This window comes from Hylobates moloch, unplaced genomic scaffold (assembly GCF_009828535.3).
Source record: "Hylobates moloch isolate HMO894 unplaced genomic scaffold, HMol_V3 SCAFFOLD_11, whole genome shotgun sequence".
Taxonomy (NCBI): domain Eukaryota; kingdom Metazoa; phylum Chordata; class Mammalia; order Primates; family Hylobatidae; genus Hylobates; species Hylobates moloch.
The window spans coordinates 98,643,672-98,657,921 of NW_026652286.1; the positions used below are offsets into that span (position 1 = coordinate 98,643,672).

Below are 14,250 nucleotides of genomic sequence, written 5' to 3' on the forward strand. Positions count from 1 at the left end.
TCCAAACAATGTCATAAATTAAACTTTCTAGTGCAGAGAACCCCAGCATAAGTCTAAAATATGCTAGTCATTCTACTCCCATTTCGAAAATTAAACGCTATCAACTAGTTATCTCTGATATAAGGCTGTCTTAAGGGTTTATCACTCTTTGTGTGGCTAAAGAATACTAACATTGTAAAATGTAAAAAGCTTACCAACCACAACAACAAAACATATTGGGCAAAACAAACAAAAGAAGCCCATGAAAGGTCAGAAGTCACAACCCGGTGGCCTGCAGAGATGTTTGGCATGGCCTACGTATGTTTTCAAAAATTTGAATTAGGTGCCAGCATGTAAAAATCTGTCAATTTCACTTGGATTTACAGAGGTTTTGAAAAATCAGAAAATTTGGCAACACTGGGCCCTCAGCCCATGACGACTGTAAGTGTCAAACTGCGGCTGCTTCCTGAAGACACTGTCTGTGCTCTCCAGGTGGCCATCGCCTCCTCCAGCGCTACCATCTCACTCCCACAATTTCCTGATCTGCCTGACTCTTCTCGGCATTTGCATTTTCAAGACCCTGCTCTCAAGAAATCAAATTTAAGGTATTTGGTCTAGTCTATGTCCAGTGGTATTTCCATTTCATCTAAAGAACAACTTCCAGTCTGTTCATTGCTGGTATTCCACTTTCAGTGTTAAATAATTTTAAAATGAAACTAAACTGATGAATATAACTATTACCTGGCAATAGAAAACAACTTACAAAGACCACTCTGGATCAAAGCGCTGCCAGTGATCGATGCTGTTTCCATTCAAGGAAACGTGTGAGGTTTCTATACTGAACAAAGCCAAGCATGCTGTCCCTGTTCTGGTACTTGGCACCCTGAGGGACAGAGGGGCTTTTATTTATAGTTAGGTCTCTTACATTCACTAGATGATGAGGATGTTCAAAATCCACGTGTGTCCTGGTTAGAGAGTTGGTGTGCCCGAAGGAAAGCCCTCCATTTAGGCTCCCATTCACAATTCCATTGACTCTGTTGGGGACCTTATGGCGAAGGTGGGAATAGCCACTGCTGAGGCCGCCATTGGTTAGGAAGCTTCCATGAACACTTCCATTTATCTGACTTGCTCCTGAGAGAGTGGTGTATTCCACCATCTGCCCATTAATATCTGATCCTTGGTAGAGATATCCTGGTGGGTCATATTCTGTTAAAAGAGAACAAAACAGACACACACACACACACACACACACACACACACACACACAGTAAGACACTAAAAAGGACAATCTTCTTGCTGAGAAGGTCTTACAGATAAAACCCCTAAGAAACTACAAATAGACTAAAATAAAAACATTTTTAAAATGTTCACTTAAAGCCTACTTGTAAGACATGCTTTAATAAAGTTACTGCTATTATTTTCCATAGAGTGTAGAGATAGCTGTGAACTCTGAGTTAATTGTGATTCTGTTAACGGGAAGAAAAATTAACTAGGGAGAAATTACTCAAAAGAGAATGAATATATTGGGCAAGCTGAAACTATCAGAGTACTGGCAATACTAGGAAAAAGTGCTTAAACTCCTATATATTATACTTCAAAGTGCTGAAAAAAACTGCATAAAATGACAACAAAAGACTAGCTTTAGGTGGGATATTTCAAGTAGCAATAAACAACTTTGTTAAGTAAAAGGATGGAGTTGTATATACAGTCACTGATCATTCATTTAGCTCCTTAGTCATTACAGCCAATTTGGAAGGTGTGGAGTACCAAAGGCAAAAAGCGATTCTATTTTCTTTTCTTTTTTTTTTTTTTTTCTTTTTGAGATGGAGTTTCGCTCTTGTTGCCCAGGCTGGAGTGCAATGGCGCAATCTTGGCTCACTGCAACCTCTGCCTCCCAGGTTCAAGCAATTCTCCTGCTTCAGCCTCCCAAGTAGCTGGTGCGTGCCACCACATCCAGCTAATTTTTTGTACTTTTAGTAGAGACAGCGTTTCATTGTGCTAGCCAGGCTGGTTTCGATCTCCTGACCTCGTGATCCGCCCACCTTGGCCTCCCAAAGTGCTATGATTACGGGCGTGAGCCACTCCGCCTAGCCTTCTATTTTCTTCTATTAAAAACATATAAATGACTGCCTCAAAACTCTGATTTCCAGAGGCACATCTACCAGATATATTTAGAAAAAGTAAAATATCTCTTAGAAACTAGAGTGTCCAAACTGTACAAGATTTGTTGTTGGAGTCTGGATAAATTCTTCGAAAGCAGGAGAGCTTGCCAAGGCTGGATTAGGTGTCCCTCCTTCCCTTAGCTGCCCGTATTACTGTGCACTCTCGCCCAGGTATGTAATCTCAGTACACCTGCTTGTGGTCTCCACTAAACTATACACTTTGAGAGGGCAGACGTGGTGTTTATGTTTATTTTATTTACCATTACATCTCCACTGTCCACAATAGTGCCTGGTATACAGAAGACGATGACTATCTTTTGAATAAATGACTGAATGAACACCACCATGAGAATTTTCCATTTTTAAACATATTATCAGGTCACAAAGTAGGATGACTTTAATCTGACTAATATGGCTCGGACGACCAGATTAATACTTCTCTTTTAATGATTCAACACGCATTCACACAATTAAAGGCGATGGCATTAAAACCATTTAGAAAATCAAATGATCACCATCCCTTTCAGCCTGATGCAGCCACCGTCTCTCCCCCTATTGGAAGGCACCATTCAATACAAACAGAGTACTTCCTTCCCCCGGAACTGGTAACTAAAAGGCGGGCGTGCGTGAGAACTGGCTAACAGCCACTGGAAGTGCCTGCTGAGGTCCTCCCTCACTTTTCTTTCATTTCCTTACTCTGGAGCCAAAGGGGAAACTAAAAAACTTCTTCCCACCAAAGACTAAACTCTCTGCTTGATTTGATTATCCTATTTTATGATAGCTGAGATAATAGGAAAAGCAGGACAGTGAAGTGAAGAGAACTGAAGGAAGAGAAAAGAGAAAGGGGGTTCTAGGTTACTTCACTGTTATTTCAAAGCAGGGCCATCATCGATGTTCAAGCACACACACTCCTAGCTACACTGCAGGGAGAGGGTGCCACGCTGGAGCAGTCTTGAGTCCATCAGGTACAGAAACAGGGCTGCGTTACCCTCATTGGCTAAGTGTCATTCAGTGACAGTGACTTAGAGAAGTTTTCACTACCTGCTTTCCGTCATGGCTTTTCTATTCTCTGTTGACAAGCTCTGTACCAGTGTAAAGGTGTTCCTACGGCAATTCCAGAGCTCAGGCTTCAAATATGCATCCTCTTTGGTGGTCCAACAAAGCTGGAGTTTCCCAGCAATAAGTCAGCTATTTACTTAGAGACCTGCTTAGTTTTGGCTTTGGTGTTTATGTCTGCTGGGCAATTTAATTTGATGCTCCACTTACTCTGGCTGACAGCTAGAACAGTTTTAAAGTCATCTCCTCTGAATGACAGTATCTAATGTGTTTCATACCATGACACTAATACACAACAGTGTTAGAAATCAATATTTATTCTGACAATATTTGTCTACCCATCTTTAGAAAGAGAGAAGGAAATACTTATGAGTGACTTACTTTGTATGGTATTCTGCTGGCGATTCTTCCACAGGCACATTGCAATGAAAACCATCAGAATGAGGACCATGACGCCCAGCACACAGCCAACGATCAGATATAACATGTCACTGCTTCTGGCAGGGTTGGTTGCAGGCCCCACATTTCCTCCACTTCCCAAAGAATTTGGAGGGGTACTCAAGTCTTTGACAGGATATTCAGAAGCTCCAGGAACACGTTTCACTAGTTGAAATATAAAGGAAAACATGATGTCAGAGTGAATACAGACTCCATGGAATGGTTTACTCTCTGAAGGAGGTCTGGTTAGGAACGCAAGCCAGTCTGTTTACTCTTGTTACTGAGATGATCTGACCACCAATGAGTCACAAAGAGGGCTCTAAAGTTTACAAACCTGATGTGCCAAAGTTTTAGTCCACAAACTTTAGACAGATCCTAAGAGCAGAGGAACATATGCACTGCTCTAATCCAAACTGCTATATGATTATCTGCTTAACTGTACTTGGAGAAAACTCCCAGAGTTGAAACAAAAGTGTTTCCACTTAGGCCGGGCATGGTGGCTCATGCCTGTAATCCCAGCACTTTGGGAGGCCGAGGTGAGCAGACTGTCTGAGCTCAGGAGTTCGCGACCAGCCTGAGCAACACGGTGAAACCCCGTGTCTACTAAAAATACAAAAATTAGCCAGGCGTGGTGGCGGGCACCTATAATCCCAGCTACTGGGGAGGGTGAGGCAGGAGAATTGCTTGAAGCCAGGAGGCGGAGGTTGCAGTGAGCTGAGATCGCGCCACTGCACTTCAACCTGGGCGACAGAGCGAGATTCCATCTCAAAAAAAAAAAAAAAAAAGTATTTCTACTTATGGATGGAACAAAAACTCCTTTCTGTCAGATATATTTTGAGCCTAAACAAGACTCAGAATTACATATTTTATGTTTCTACCATGTATATAAAAATCACTACCAATATTAGAAGTTACAGCTTTGGACTGCTAGACCAATGACATTCCAAAACCTCACACATAGTATTAAGCATTCCAAAAACAAAGACTTTGGAGCCCGTGTAGGTGTAGTACTTTTACCCAGTTCATCGGTATTCTGGGTAATAGTGATAATGAAAGCTAATAACAGGTGGGACTCAAACCTCATTCTCTCAACCCCAAATCATATGTTCTTAAGTCTCTAAATGTCACAGAAAAGCAGTAGAGCAAAGTGGTTGGCAGCCAGTCTCTGGAAGCACACAGCCTATGTCTACACCTCACCTCCACTTATCATTAGCTGTATGATTTTTACCTCCAAAACCTGTTTTTATTTATTTTTTGTTTTTTATTTTTTGAGACAAAGTCTTGCCCTGTCGCCCAGGCTGGAGTGCAACGGCATGATCTCAGCTCACTGCAGCCTCCGTCTCCCAGGTTCCAGCGATTCTCCTGCCTCAGCCTCCCAGGTAGCTGGGATTACACGCACGTGCCCCCATGCGTGGATAATTTTTTTTATATTTTTAGTAGAGACAGGGTCTCATCATATTGGCCAGGCTGGTCTCAAACTCCTGATGACCTCAAGTGATCCGCCCACCTTGGCCTCTCAAAGTGCTAGGATTACAGGCGTAAGCCACCGTGCCCGGCCAGTTTTTACATTTTGAAATGGGGATATTAATAAGAGCTCTATCAATTATCTAGTGGTAATGAAGGCTAAATGAGTTAAGCCATGTAAAGCACTTAGAGCCTGGCTCAGAGTGGTGGTCAATCAATTCTGCTGTTATTATTGGTTATTATACTGAATTTCCTGTTACGGTGCCAACAAACCACAGAAGCAAAGTAGCTTTTTAAAAATCTACTCGTTGAACAGATACATGAAAAAAATGCTCATCATCTCTGGTCATCAAAGAAATGCAAATCAAAACCACAATGAGATACCATCTCACACCAGTTAGAATGGCGATCATTAAAAAGTCAGGAAACAACAGGTGCTGGAGAGGATGTGGAGAAATAGGAATGCTCTTACACTGTTGGTGGAAGTGTAAATTAGTTCAACCATTGTGGAAGTCAGTGTGGCGATTCCTCAAGGATCTAGAAACAGCAATACCATTTGACCCAGCCATCCCATTATGGGTATATACCCAAAGGATTATAAATCACTCTACTATAAAGACACATGCACATGTATGTTTATTGCGGCACTATTCACAATAGCAAAGACTTGGAACTGACCCAAATGTCCATTAATGATAGACTGGATTAAGAAAATGTGGCACATATACACCATGGAATACTATGCAGCCATAAAAAAGGATGAGTTCATGTCCTTTGTAGCGACATGCACGAAGCTGGAAACCATAATTCTGAGCAAAACCAGATACTGCATGTTCTCACTCATAGGTGGGAATTGAACAATGAGAAGCCTCAGACACAGGGCGGGGAACGTCACACACTGGGGCCTGTCAGGGGGTGGGGGGATAGGGGAGGGATAGCATTAGGAATGATGAGTTAATGGGTATAGCAAACCAACACGGCACATGTATACGTATGGAACGAACCTGCACGTTGCGCACATGTACCCTAGAACGTAAAAGTATAATTTAAAAAAAAAACAAGAGGAAAAACCAGGAAAGAAAATTAAAAATAAAAATCTACTCGGCTGGGTGCAGTGGCTCACGCCTGTAGTCCCAGCACTTTGGGAGGCGAAGCTGGGCGGATAACGAGGTCAGGAGATTGAGACCATCCTGGCTAACATGGTGAAACCCCATCTCTACCAAAAATACAAAAAATTAGCCAGGCTTGATGGCACGTGCCTGTAGTCCCAGCTACTCGGGAGGCTGAGGCAGGAGAATAACTTGAACCCGGGAGGCAGAGATTGCAGTGAGCCGAGATTGCACCACTGCACTCCAGCCTGGATGACAAAGTGAGACTCCATCTCAAAAAAAAACAACAAATTAAAAATTTATTCAACAAACAACATTAACTTGGGGTTCAATTTTCTAGCAGCATCAACCACACAAAACAGAGCTGGGAATGAGAAAAGAAGTCATCTTTCAAGAGAAGGTGTTCTCTCTTATTGAAGGCTGGATGAATACTTGGCAGAGATGCGAAAGGAAACTTCTACTTGAGGTGGTATGTTAGATTATGCAATTCTATGTCCTGGTCAACCCTAAAGAAAACAAAAGAGTTTCTGAGGCACAATGGATGTTCGTATCATATATTAAAGATCATGATTACTCATAGGGAAGTCCGTCAGGTTTGATCACTCTTTATTTACTCTTAATTCATTTGTAATTCTACCAAGCTTCATGATCTGGTTTCTAACCCCTTGCTAAAGTTAAAAACTGAGGACAGATGGCTTGCATTGAAGGGTGAGTGAGATCCATTAACACTGATAGGAAGAGACAGCTAACAGCCTGAAATAAGAAAGGTGAGATGAAAAACATAAAGAGAAGCCAAAGAACTAAAAGAAACATCACAGCAGTCTCTGATCTTCGGTGGGAAGTGAAAATGGCCAGGCTTCAGCGCCTCTGTCATCCCTGAAAACCTTCCTCAGTTACTCAAGATAAAACCATCATTGTTCACAAGAACCTACAGTCATTTTTTAAAGGTTGAAGTACACATGAGATCTTCCATCTAAACAGGCTGGGAATGATGTAATACATAATTACATAAAAGTCATTCAACATGAATAGTTAACATTTCAAAGAAGTTTTTTGTTTTCCACTGACCTGAAAGTCTGTAGGTAGAACCTTTTCATTCCCTACTGATGTCAGAAAATGAGGTATACTATTGTAATCACAGCTATACTATTATACTATTATAAACAACAGCTATAATGTTTTATGTTTTGTCTGGCTAGATTCTTAAATGTCCTGGGGACAGAGATGATAAATTTCATTTTTATTTAACTTTACTCCAAGTATCCCATGAACACATCACAGTGTCTGGTACAAAAAGGCACTCAAATATATGCTAAACAAATGAAATTCAAGGTAAGTCTAAATGTATGTGGATATATGTTTAAATATGGACTTAAGATGTGTGTATTGCAGCAGAAACACACATGGTTTAGAATTTAAAAGCTGGAACTAAGCCTTGGCTTATCATTCAATCTTTTGGAGCCTCCATTTCCTCATTTTCTAAAAATGTACTTTTTCATGTCCTCATTTTTAAAAAGGAATAATAAGATCACCTGTAGAGACCCTGACGGCTGCCCAGCTCACTCAACAGCCTTCTTTACCATGTTATGAGAGCTCCAATTTTGTTTGGGTGTCTACCTCAACCCCACAGAACTCTGGGATAAATCTGGTCAATGGTTTAGGGGCTGTGTGGGGCTGAATTGTGGCTGAGACTTGTGGGAAGATCTAGTAGAGGACTTTGGGGGAAATTTTCCTTGTTCCTGAAAATGACACTGTCAGATATTATAACACTTTAAAGGTGACACCCAGAACTGTGGCGAGCTATCAGCAGTGCTAGTCTTAGGGCCAAGCTGGCAATGGGAACACGACAAACAGGAAAGACAGAAAAAAAATGAACTTTTTTTTTTTTTTTTTTTGAGACAAGGTCTCACTCTCTCGCCCAGACTGGAGAGCGGTGGCCCGATCTCGGCTCACTGCAACCTGTACCTCCCAGGCTCAAGCGATTCTCCTGTCTCAGCCTCCTGAATTAACAACGTTGGAGTTAGTTACCTACTTCTGGGCTGCTTATTTTTGGGATAACATATTTCCTCACTGTTGAAGCCTACTGAGAGGAGATTTTCGTGTTCCTTGCAGTTGACAGTATCCTCAAAGTTGTTGTGAAGATTAACTGAGACTGTGGATGAGTGGTTTTGCTCGTAAACATCTACATGAGCTATTTCTATTGTTCCCCTGTGGTGTCTTCTCTTCTTAAAGACGGCAACATTTGACAGTGAATCTACCTATGTAGGCAGAGTTGAGAATGTTCAATTTAGAATTAGCAACTGCTAATTCTAAACTTTACTACACTTAATTAAACAAGTAGATAGAAGTTACATATCTGTCATTCAAGAAACCACCTTAAACATACATTGCACTTCTCCTTAATATTCTTAAACTTTTGTTAGTATTCTCATTCTCACAGCAATCTAGAAAGTAGTCAACAAATATTTCTAATATCTTTGTAAAGAAAAAGGGAAGGGTTCATGACCAGCCTGGGCAACACAGTGAGATGACGTCTCTAAAAAAAATAAAATAAAAATAAAAGGAAGGGAGGTGATTTACTTAGAGTCACACATAAATTAATGAACAAGATTAATGATTATGTAAACTATTTTTTAGACAAGTATTCTAGCCCACATGTGATACATTTGTCGGGACAGTCTAAGTGTATGCACCTAGAAAATGGTCCAAAGCAGAAATTTCCTTAGGCAAATATATCAATAGTCATGTCCAGGCATGGTGGCTCATGCCTGTAATCCTAGCACTTTGGGAAGCCCAGGTGGGTAGATCACCTGAGGCCAGGAGTTCGAGACCAGCTTGGCCAACATAGTGAAACCCCATCTCTACTAAAATCACAAAAATTAGCCAGGCGTGGTGGTGCACACCTGTAGTCCCAGCTACTCCAGAGGCTGAGTCAGGAGAATCACTTGAACCCAGGAGGTGGAGGTTGCAGCGAGCTGAGATTGTACCACTGCACTCCAGCCTGGGCGACAAAGTGAGACCGTGTCTCAAAACAAGACAAAACAAAACCCAGAATATATCAGTAGTCAGAAGCAGTCATCCAGGGTTGGAATTCTATCACTGTCCAAGGTAAAGCAAAAATTCTCCTACCTTTAGTCTCGCAGATCATCACATTGCTAAATTCACTTTCTCCCCCTTCATTGAAGCACTGCATTTTAATGTCATAGGAGGTTTCTGGCTGCAGGTGGCCAATCATGTGCCACTGCTTTGAACCTAAAAGGAAAAATAAAAGGCTTTACACATCATACAGCCTAAATGATAATGTCAATATAATTAGTTAATGTTTTCAGGATGAGGCTGGAGCAGCATCCACCACCATCTAGTAGTTTGTGCAATAAAAATGTACTTAACAGTAAGTATCTGACTAATGCACCACAGATAAACAGCATTTCTATTACATGGTATAAAAAAAGGTAAAGAGAGGAGATAAACTGACTGACTTAAAACTATATCTGTGTGTTGGCAATAATACTTGTTTCACTAAAAATAATTAGTGGGGGGTCTTTCACAAAATACATGTTAATTTTACGCATAGGAAAGAAACCCCAAGTCCCTTCATCCCTATCTTAACCCAGCAAGTCAATCTACTATGTTCCCCCACCAAAAAGCAACAGGACATTCGGGACCAGCAAATGGTACACTACCCAGAGCAACTGACCAGTTACAAGAATGGCCTTAGCAAAGCTCTCAATTCCATTTTCATGGATGCAACATGAACTGACATATGACCAAATGCCTGAATAAACTGCTGAGAATCACCAAAAAGCAAAATCTACTCTGGGAAACTCTCGGCCGCCACACCCACTCCTGCTTTTCTTTTGAGTCAAGATCTCCAAACCACACAAGTATCCCTAGTAGATGATTCTGTTATCCGTGGCACACAGCCAACATTTCATTTAGAAACACTCCTAAACTGAACACTCCAGTAGAAATCACTCTTCATGTTGACTTCCATGGACCTGTGACAATCTTTCATAAGCAGGGACACTTTTGCCAGATTAAATTAACTCTTCAAGCACCCTTAATCGCTTGTGGAAAACATTTCTTCAGACTGTCTCCACTGTTTCTTAGAAACTCAAGTACACCCCCAACTGATTTAAGAATTAATTAAAGGGGGAGAAAAAAAGCAAAACAAAACCACACATGCAAGTTAAATCTATTTGGCTGACAGGACCAATATCACCAGACTCCTTTCTAACTGAATACAGACAAAAATATTTCAATCTGGAAGTACAAGCCTCTTTTCAGGTCAACAGTACAAAACCCTCACTTGTACAGACCCACGTTTTCTAAGGAAGAAAATCTGCTTGTTTTAGGATTGTCTCTGAAAGGCTCAAAAGTGAGGAGTTCAATGCCCCATTTATAAATGTAAAAAGGAACCCCCAAAAGATGTTGACTCAAAAACTGGTTGAAAATGGAATAGATCTGTCTCTAAAATCCAAAGGCTTTCCAAAATTCTTTTTTTATAGCCTTGGGTCTTTCCCAACCCAGCCCTACACTCACCCTACACTATAAACATTCTCTTGAATAATTACTACACTAGATTTGAAGTTTTCCTTTCATAGCGTTCATAAAAATGGCATTAAACTAGACTTCTGATATGTTACTAAGAAGAGAAAAATAGTTAAAATGATACATATCTTGTTAGATTAATATTCCATTGTTATAGTTATTCTTCCACTGGCTAAAATTATAGGAAATATCAGCAAAGAGAAATAATTTTACTGATCATTGATGAATAAGACAACTAAGTACATCATTAGGTTTAAAACTAACCAACCAGCACATATTCTTTGATTAATAGGCAATTATTTTCCCAAAGGATATTTTAGAAAAGGTAAGGATTTACCTCAGAGAGAAACCAAAGCACAGACTTAAAGATCAGAATGACTGATATTTTACTTGGAATTAACTTTAGAAGATAAAAATATTCAACACCAAAACACTGGTGTGTTGGAAACATTTATAGTTTATCTAAATGTGGAACCTAATTCAGAAAACAGGATAGCTTAATTGTCCTTCTCTTACTGTACTCTTTTACAATTTGACTTTTAATTTTGTTTTCAAAAGTTTAAATTTTGGGTCGATTTACAGAAGTAATCTAAAACTTAAAAAAAAAAACTTTAAGTACAAAGGATGAATACTTTTGTTCCTGCGTTTTGGAGAACAGACCAATAGTTTCCAACTGCTACAAAAAGAATTTCAAATGCATAAACGTGAAAATATAGAATAAGCAAATTACACAGCATAGTGAAGTCCACTTAAACATCTAACTGCTCAGTATATTACATTTATAAACAAGTGCTCTGTGAACCTAAGGCAAAACTCACATTTGCAGACACTACTACTAGATATAAAAGCTTCTTAATTTCCAACTTCCATGCTCAATATGCATTTACAGAAGTTTGTAAAAGCTCAAAGATTTGACTAGAGAATATAGTTTTAAAACTGTTTATTAGTGGATAGAACCAAGAAGGGTGATGATGATGAGAGAGAGAAAAACAGAGAGACAAAGACAGATACTCATTTTATTTACATGTCTTGTTTAGAACTATTCTATGGCAAATATTTAGCTTCTGTCAAAAAATTCTTAAAATAAAATTCGGACATCCCCACGGCCCTAAACCCAGTGAAATAAAAGGAAGACCTAGACAGGCCCAAAATGGAGGACAATCACTATTAGATTGGTGCAAAAGTAACTGCGGTCTTTGTCATTAAAAGTAATGGCAAAGACCACAATTACTTTTTACTTTTGCAGCAATCTAAATATTATCCTTCCATTTCTTTTTTAAAATAGCCTTTTCACTGGTGTAAAGTATGCACACAGAAAAGTCCACATAACTGTACAGCTCAATGAATGTTCACAAACTGGACATGCTCATGGTATCTGTACCTAAGTCAACAAAGAGAACACAGGAAAGCCCCCCACCCCAAACATCCCCTCATGCCCCTTCCAGGCTCTGCTTTCCCACAAGACAGCTACTATCGTGAGTCCTAAGAGCACAGAATAGTTTTGGCACTAAAAGTTATGGCAGAAAAGAAACAATCATTCCCTCATTCAAAAAATATTTACTGAGCACCTACTAAGTGCCGGGCATTAAAAATTGGGTCATAAATTTCTCATTATATTACAAAAGTCATTCCACTGGATAAATATGAAAAGGACTGCTACAATATTTTAAGAAATGTGATACAGCATAATGTAATTTATTATAACACAAACTATATGCAGTATTTGATGTCAAGAAGTCATATGGAAAATAATCTTGGCCTATGGCAATTTTCTGACATAATTCACTAGGACATTTCTTATTTCAAAGAATCAGAATCTTGGAGTGAAAAAAAGACCTTGGAAAAAGCCTTCCTCTCAAAGCAAGAATCCCTTCCAAGATACCACTGAGAAGTGGGCATTCAGCTTCTATTGCGCACTTCCAACATTAAGGAGTCTACGACTTTGTGGGGGAACCTATGTTAGAAATGCTGTTAGAAAGTTCTTTCTTACACTGCTTTCTTGCAACCTCCCCTCCCCCAATTGACTCAGCTCCTCTTCCGCATAACAGTCCTTAAATATCTGAAGGCAGCTATCATGTTGCTTCTGCTAGTCTTTTTCAACCTGAATATCGTTAGAGATTCCCTTGTTCTTTGTGGACTCCATTCATACATGAATTCAATACTGGCCACCTCACCACTGTAGGGGCTGGAGACATAGCAGTGGGAAAAAAGGTCCTATGCTCACAAGGGAGTTAACATCTAGTAGAGGAGACAGACTTTAAGGAAATGGTTTCAAACACGCACACAGTCTCTGTCTCTCAAACACACACACACGCACACGCAAAACCATGTACTTAAACTTTGGTAACTGCTATGAAATAAACATAAAGGGTATGGTTAGAAACTACAGCAAGGTACCCTCTCATGCAAATGAGAGGAAGACACCCGAGGGGAAGTTACGGGGAAGATTTGACTCCGCGTAACTTGACTGTCAAACATTTTGAAAAGTGGGACAATTTTTCTGTGCACATAACTAGGTAAAGGCAACAGGAACTACCCTGTGCCGAGGTCCTGAGGCAAAAATGTCTCGGTGCACACAAGGAAACTGAAAGAAGGGCCAGAAAGGGAGAGATGCAAGAGACGTGGTGCAGGCAGGGGCCAGCCAGGTCAGGGGGGGCCTTCAGGCCGTAGGCAAAATTGTGGATTCTATTTAAATGCAGTAAAAAAAGCAGTTTCAACACCCTTCACCATCTTAGCCATTTTCTTTCTTTTCTACATGCATCCCAATTTCTCAGCATCTCTACAAGTGAGCAAGATGCTTAAGACGTGATCTTTCTAGGACAGACTCCAGTGAAAATGAGTGAGGTATTTTTTTAAAGTAGCTAAACATTATAATGGCTTTTTATACTCAGGTCACTGTTCATTTAAATGAAACAAATCAAAATTTTCTTTCAAATGAACTACTACTGATTAATCATATTTCCCCCAAATGTTTGTACAAGTTTCTGCAACCAGAATATAAGGTGCTGCATATATTAAATGGGAAAAGGTGGCTTTCTTTGGGACAAATTCAACAGCAGTAACACATACACCATTCCATTTTGTACTGTCTTAACTTGGGATGATGCATTTTATATTCATAAACCTTCTTTCTCCAAAGCTCCTTTACAGGGACTCCAGTGTGCCAGGGGGACTTACCTTCTACAACATCCCTCTTGTAATCACTGTCATTGTCACTATCTGTTGGTCGGTAATAGATATAAAATCCTTGAATGGGAGTGTTATTGTTACTTGATGGAATGTACTAAAAAAAAGAAGCAAAGACTTGTCAAAGAGAAAAATAAATGTAACCTTCTCATTCATTAAGGTTTCTTTATCTACTTGGTCACATTTTTCTAGTTTCATTTTGCAAACATACTAATAATGGCCATTTTTAATTTACTTCAAAGGTATTAAAAGCATTTAGCTTATTGCAAGGTTAAACAGAAATAAGGCAGTACATTTCCCTGGGT

At 39.8% G+C, this 14,250-nt stretch overlaps 1 protein-coding gene across 5 annotated transcripts in view; it reads right to left on the bottom strand.

Annotated features, from left to right (window-relative positions):
• The window catches only part of CDON (cell adhesion associated, oncogene regulated), a 107,340-nt gene that overhangs the window by 23,863 nt on the left and 69,227 nt on the right, over positions 1 to 14,250 (bottom strand). For all 5 annotated transcript variants that reach the window (XM_032167849.2, XM_032167847.2, XM_058446292.1 and 2 more), the window contains 4 exons: positions 13,937 to 14,042; positions 9,338 to 9,460; positions 3,579 to 3,800; positions 905 to 1,185 (listed from right to left, as the gene is read on the bottom strand). In XM_032167849.2, coding sequence (XP_032023740.1) covers positions 905 to 1,185; positions 3,579 to 3,800; positions 9,338 to 9,460; positions 13,937 to 14,042 — 732 coding nt within the window. The remainder of the gene's footprint in view (positions 1 to 904; positions 1,186 to 3,578; positions 3,801 to 9,337; positions 9,461 to 13,936; positions 14,043 to 14,250) is intronic.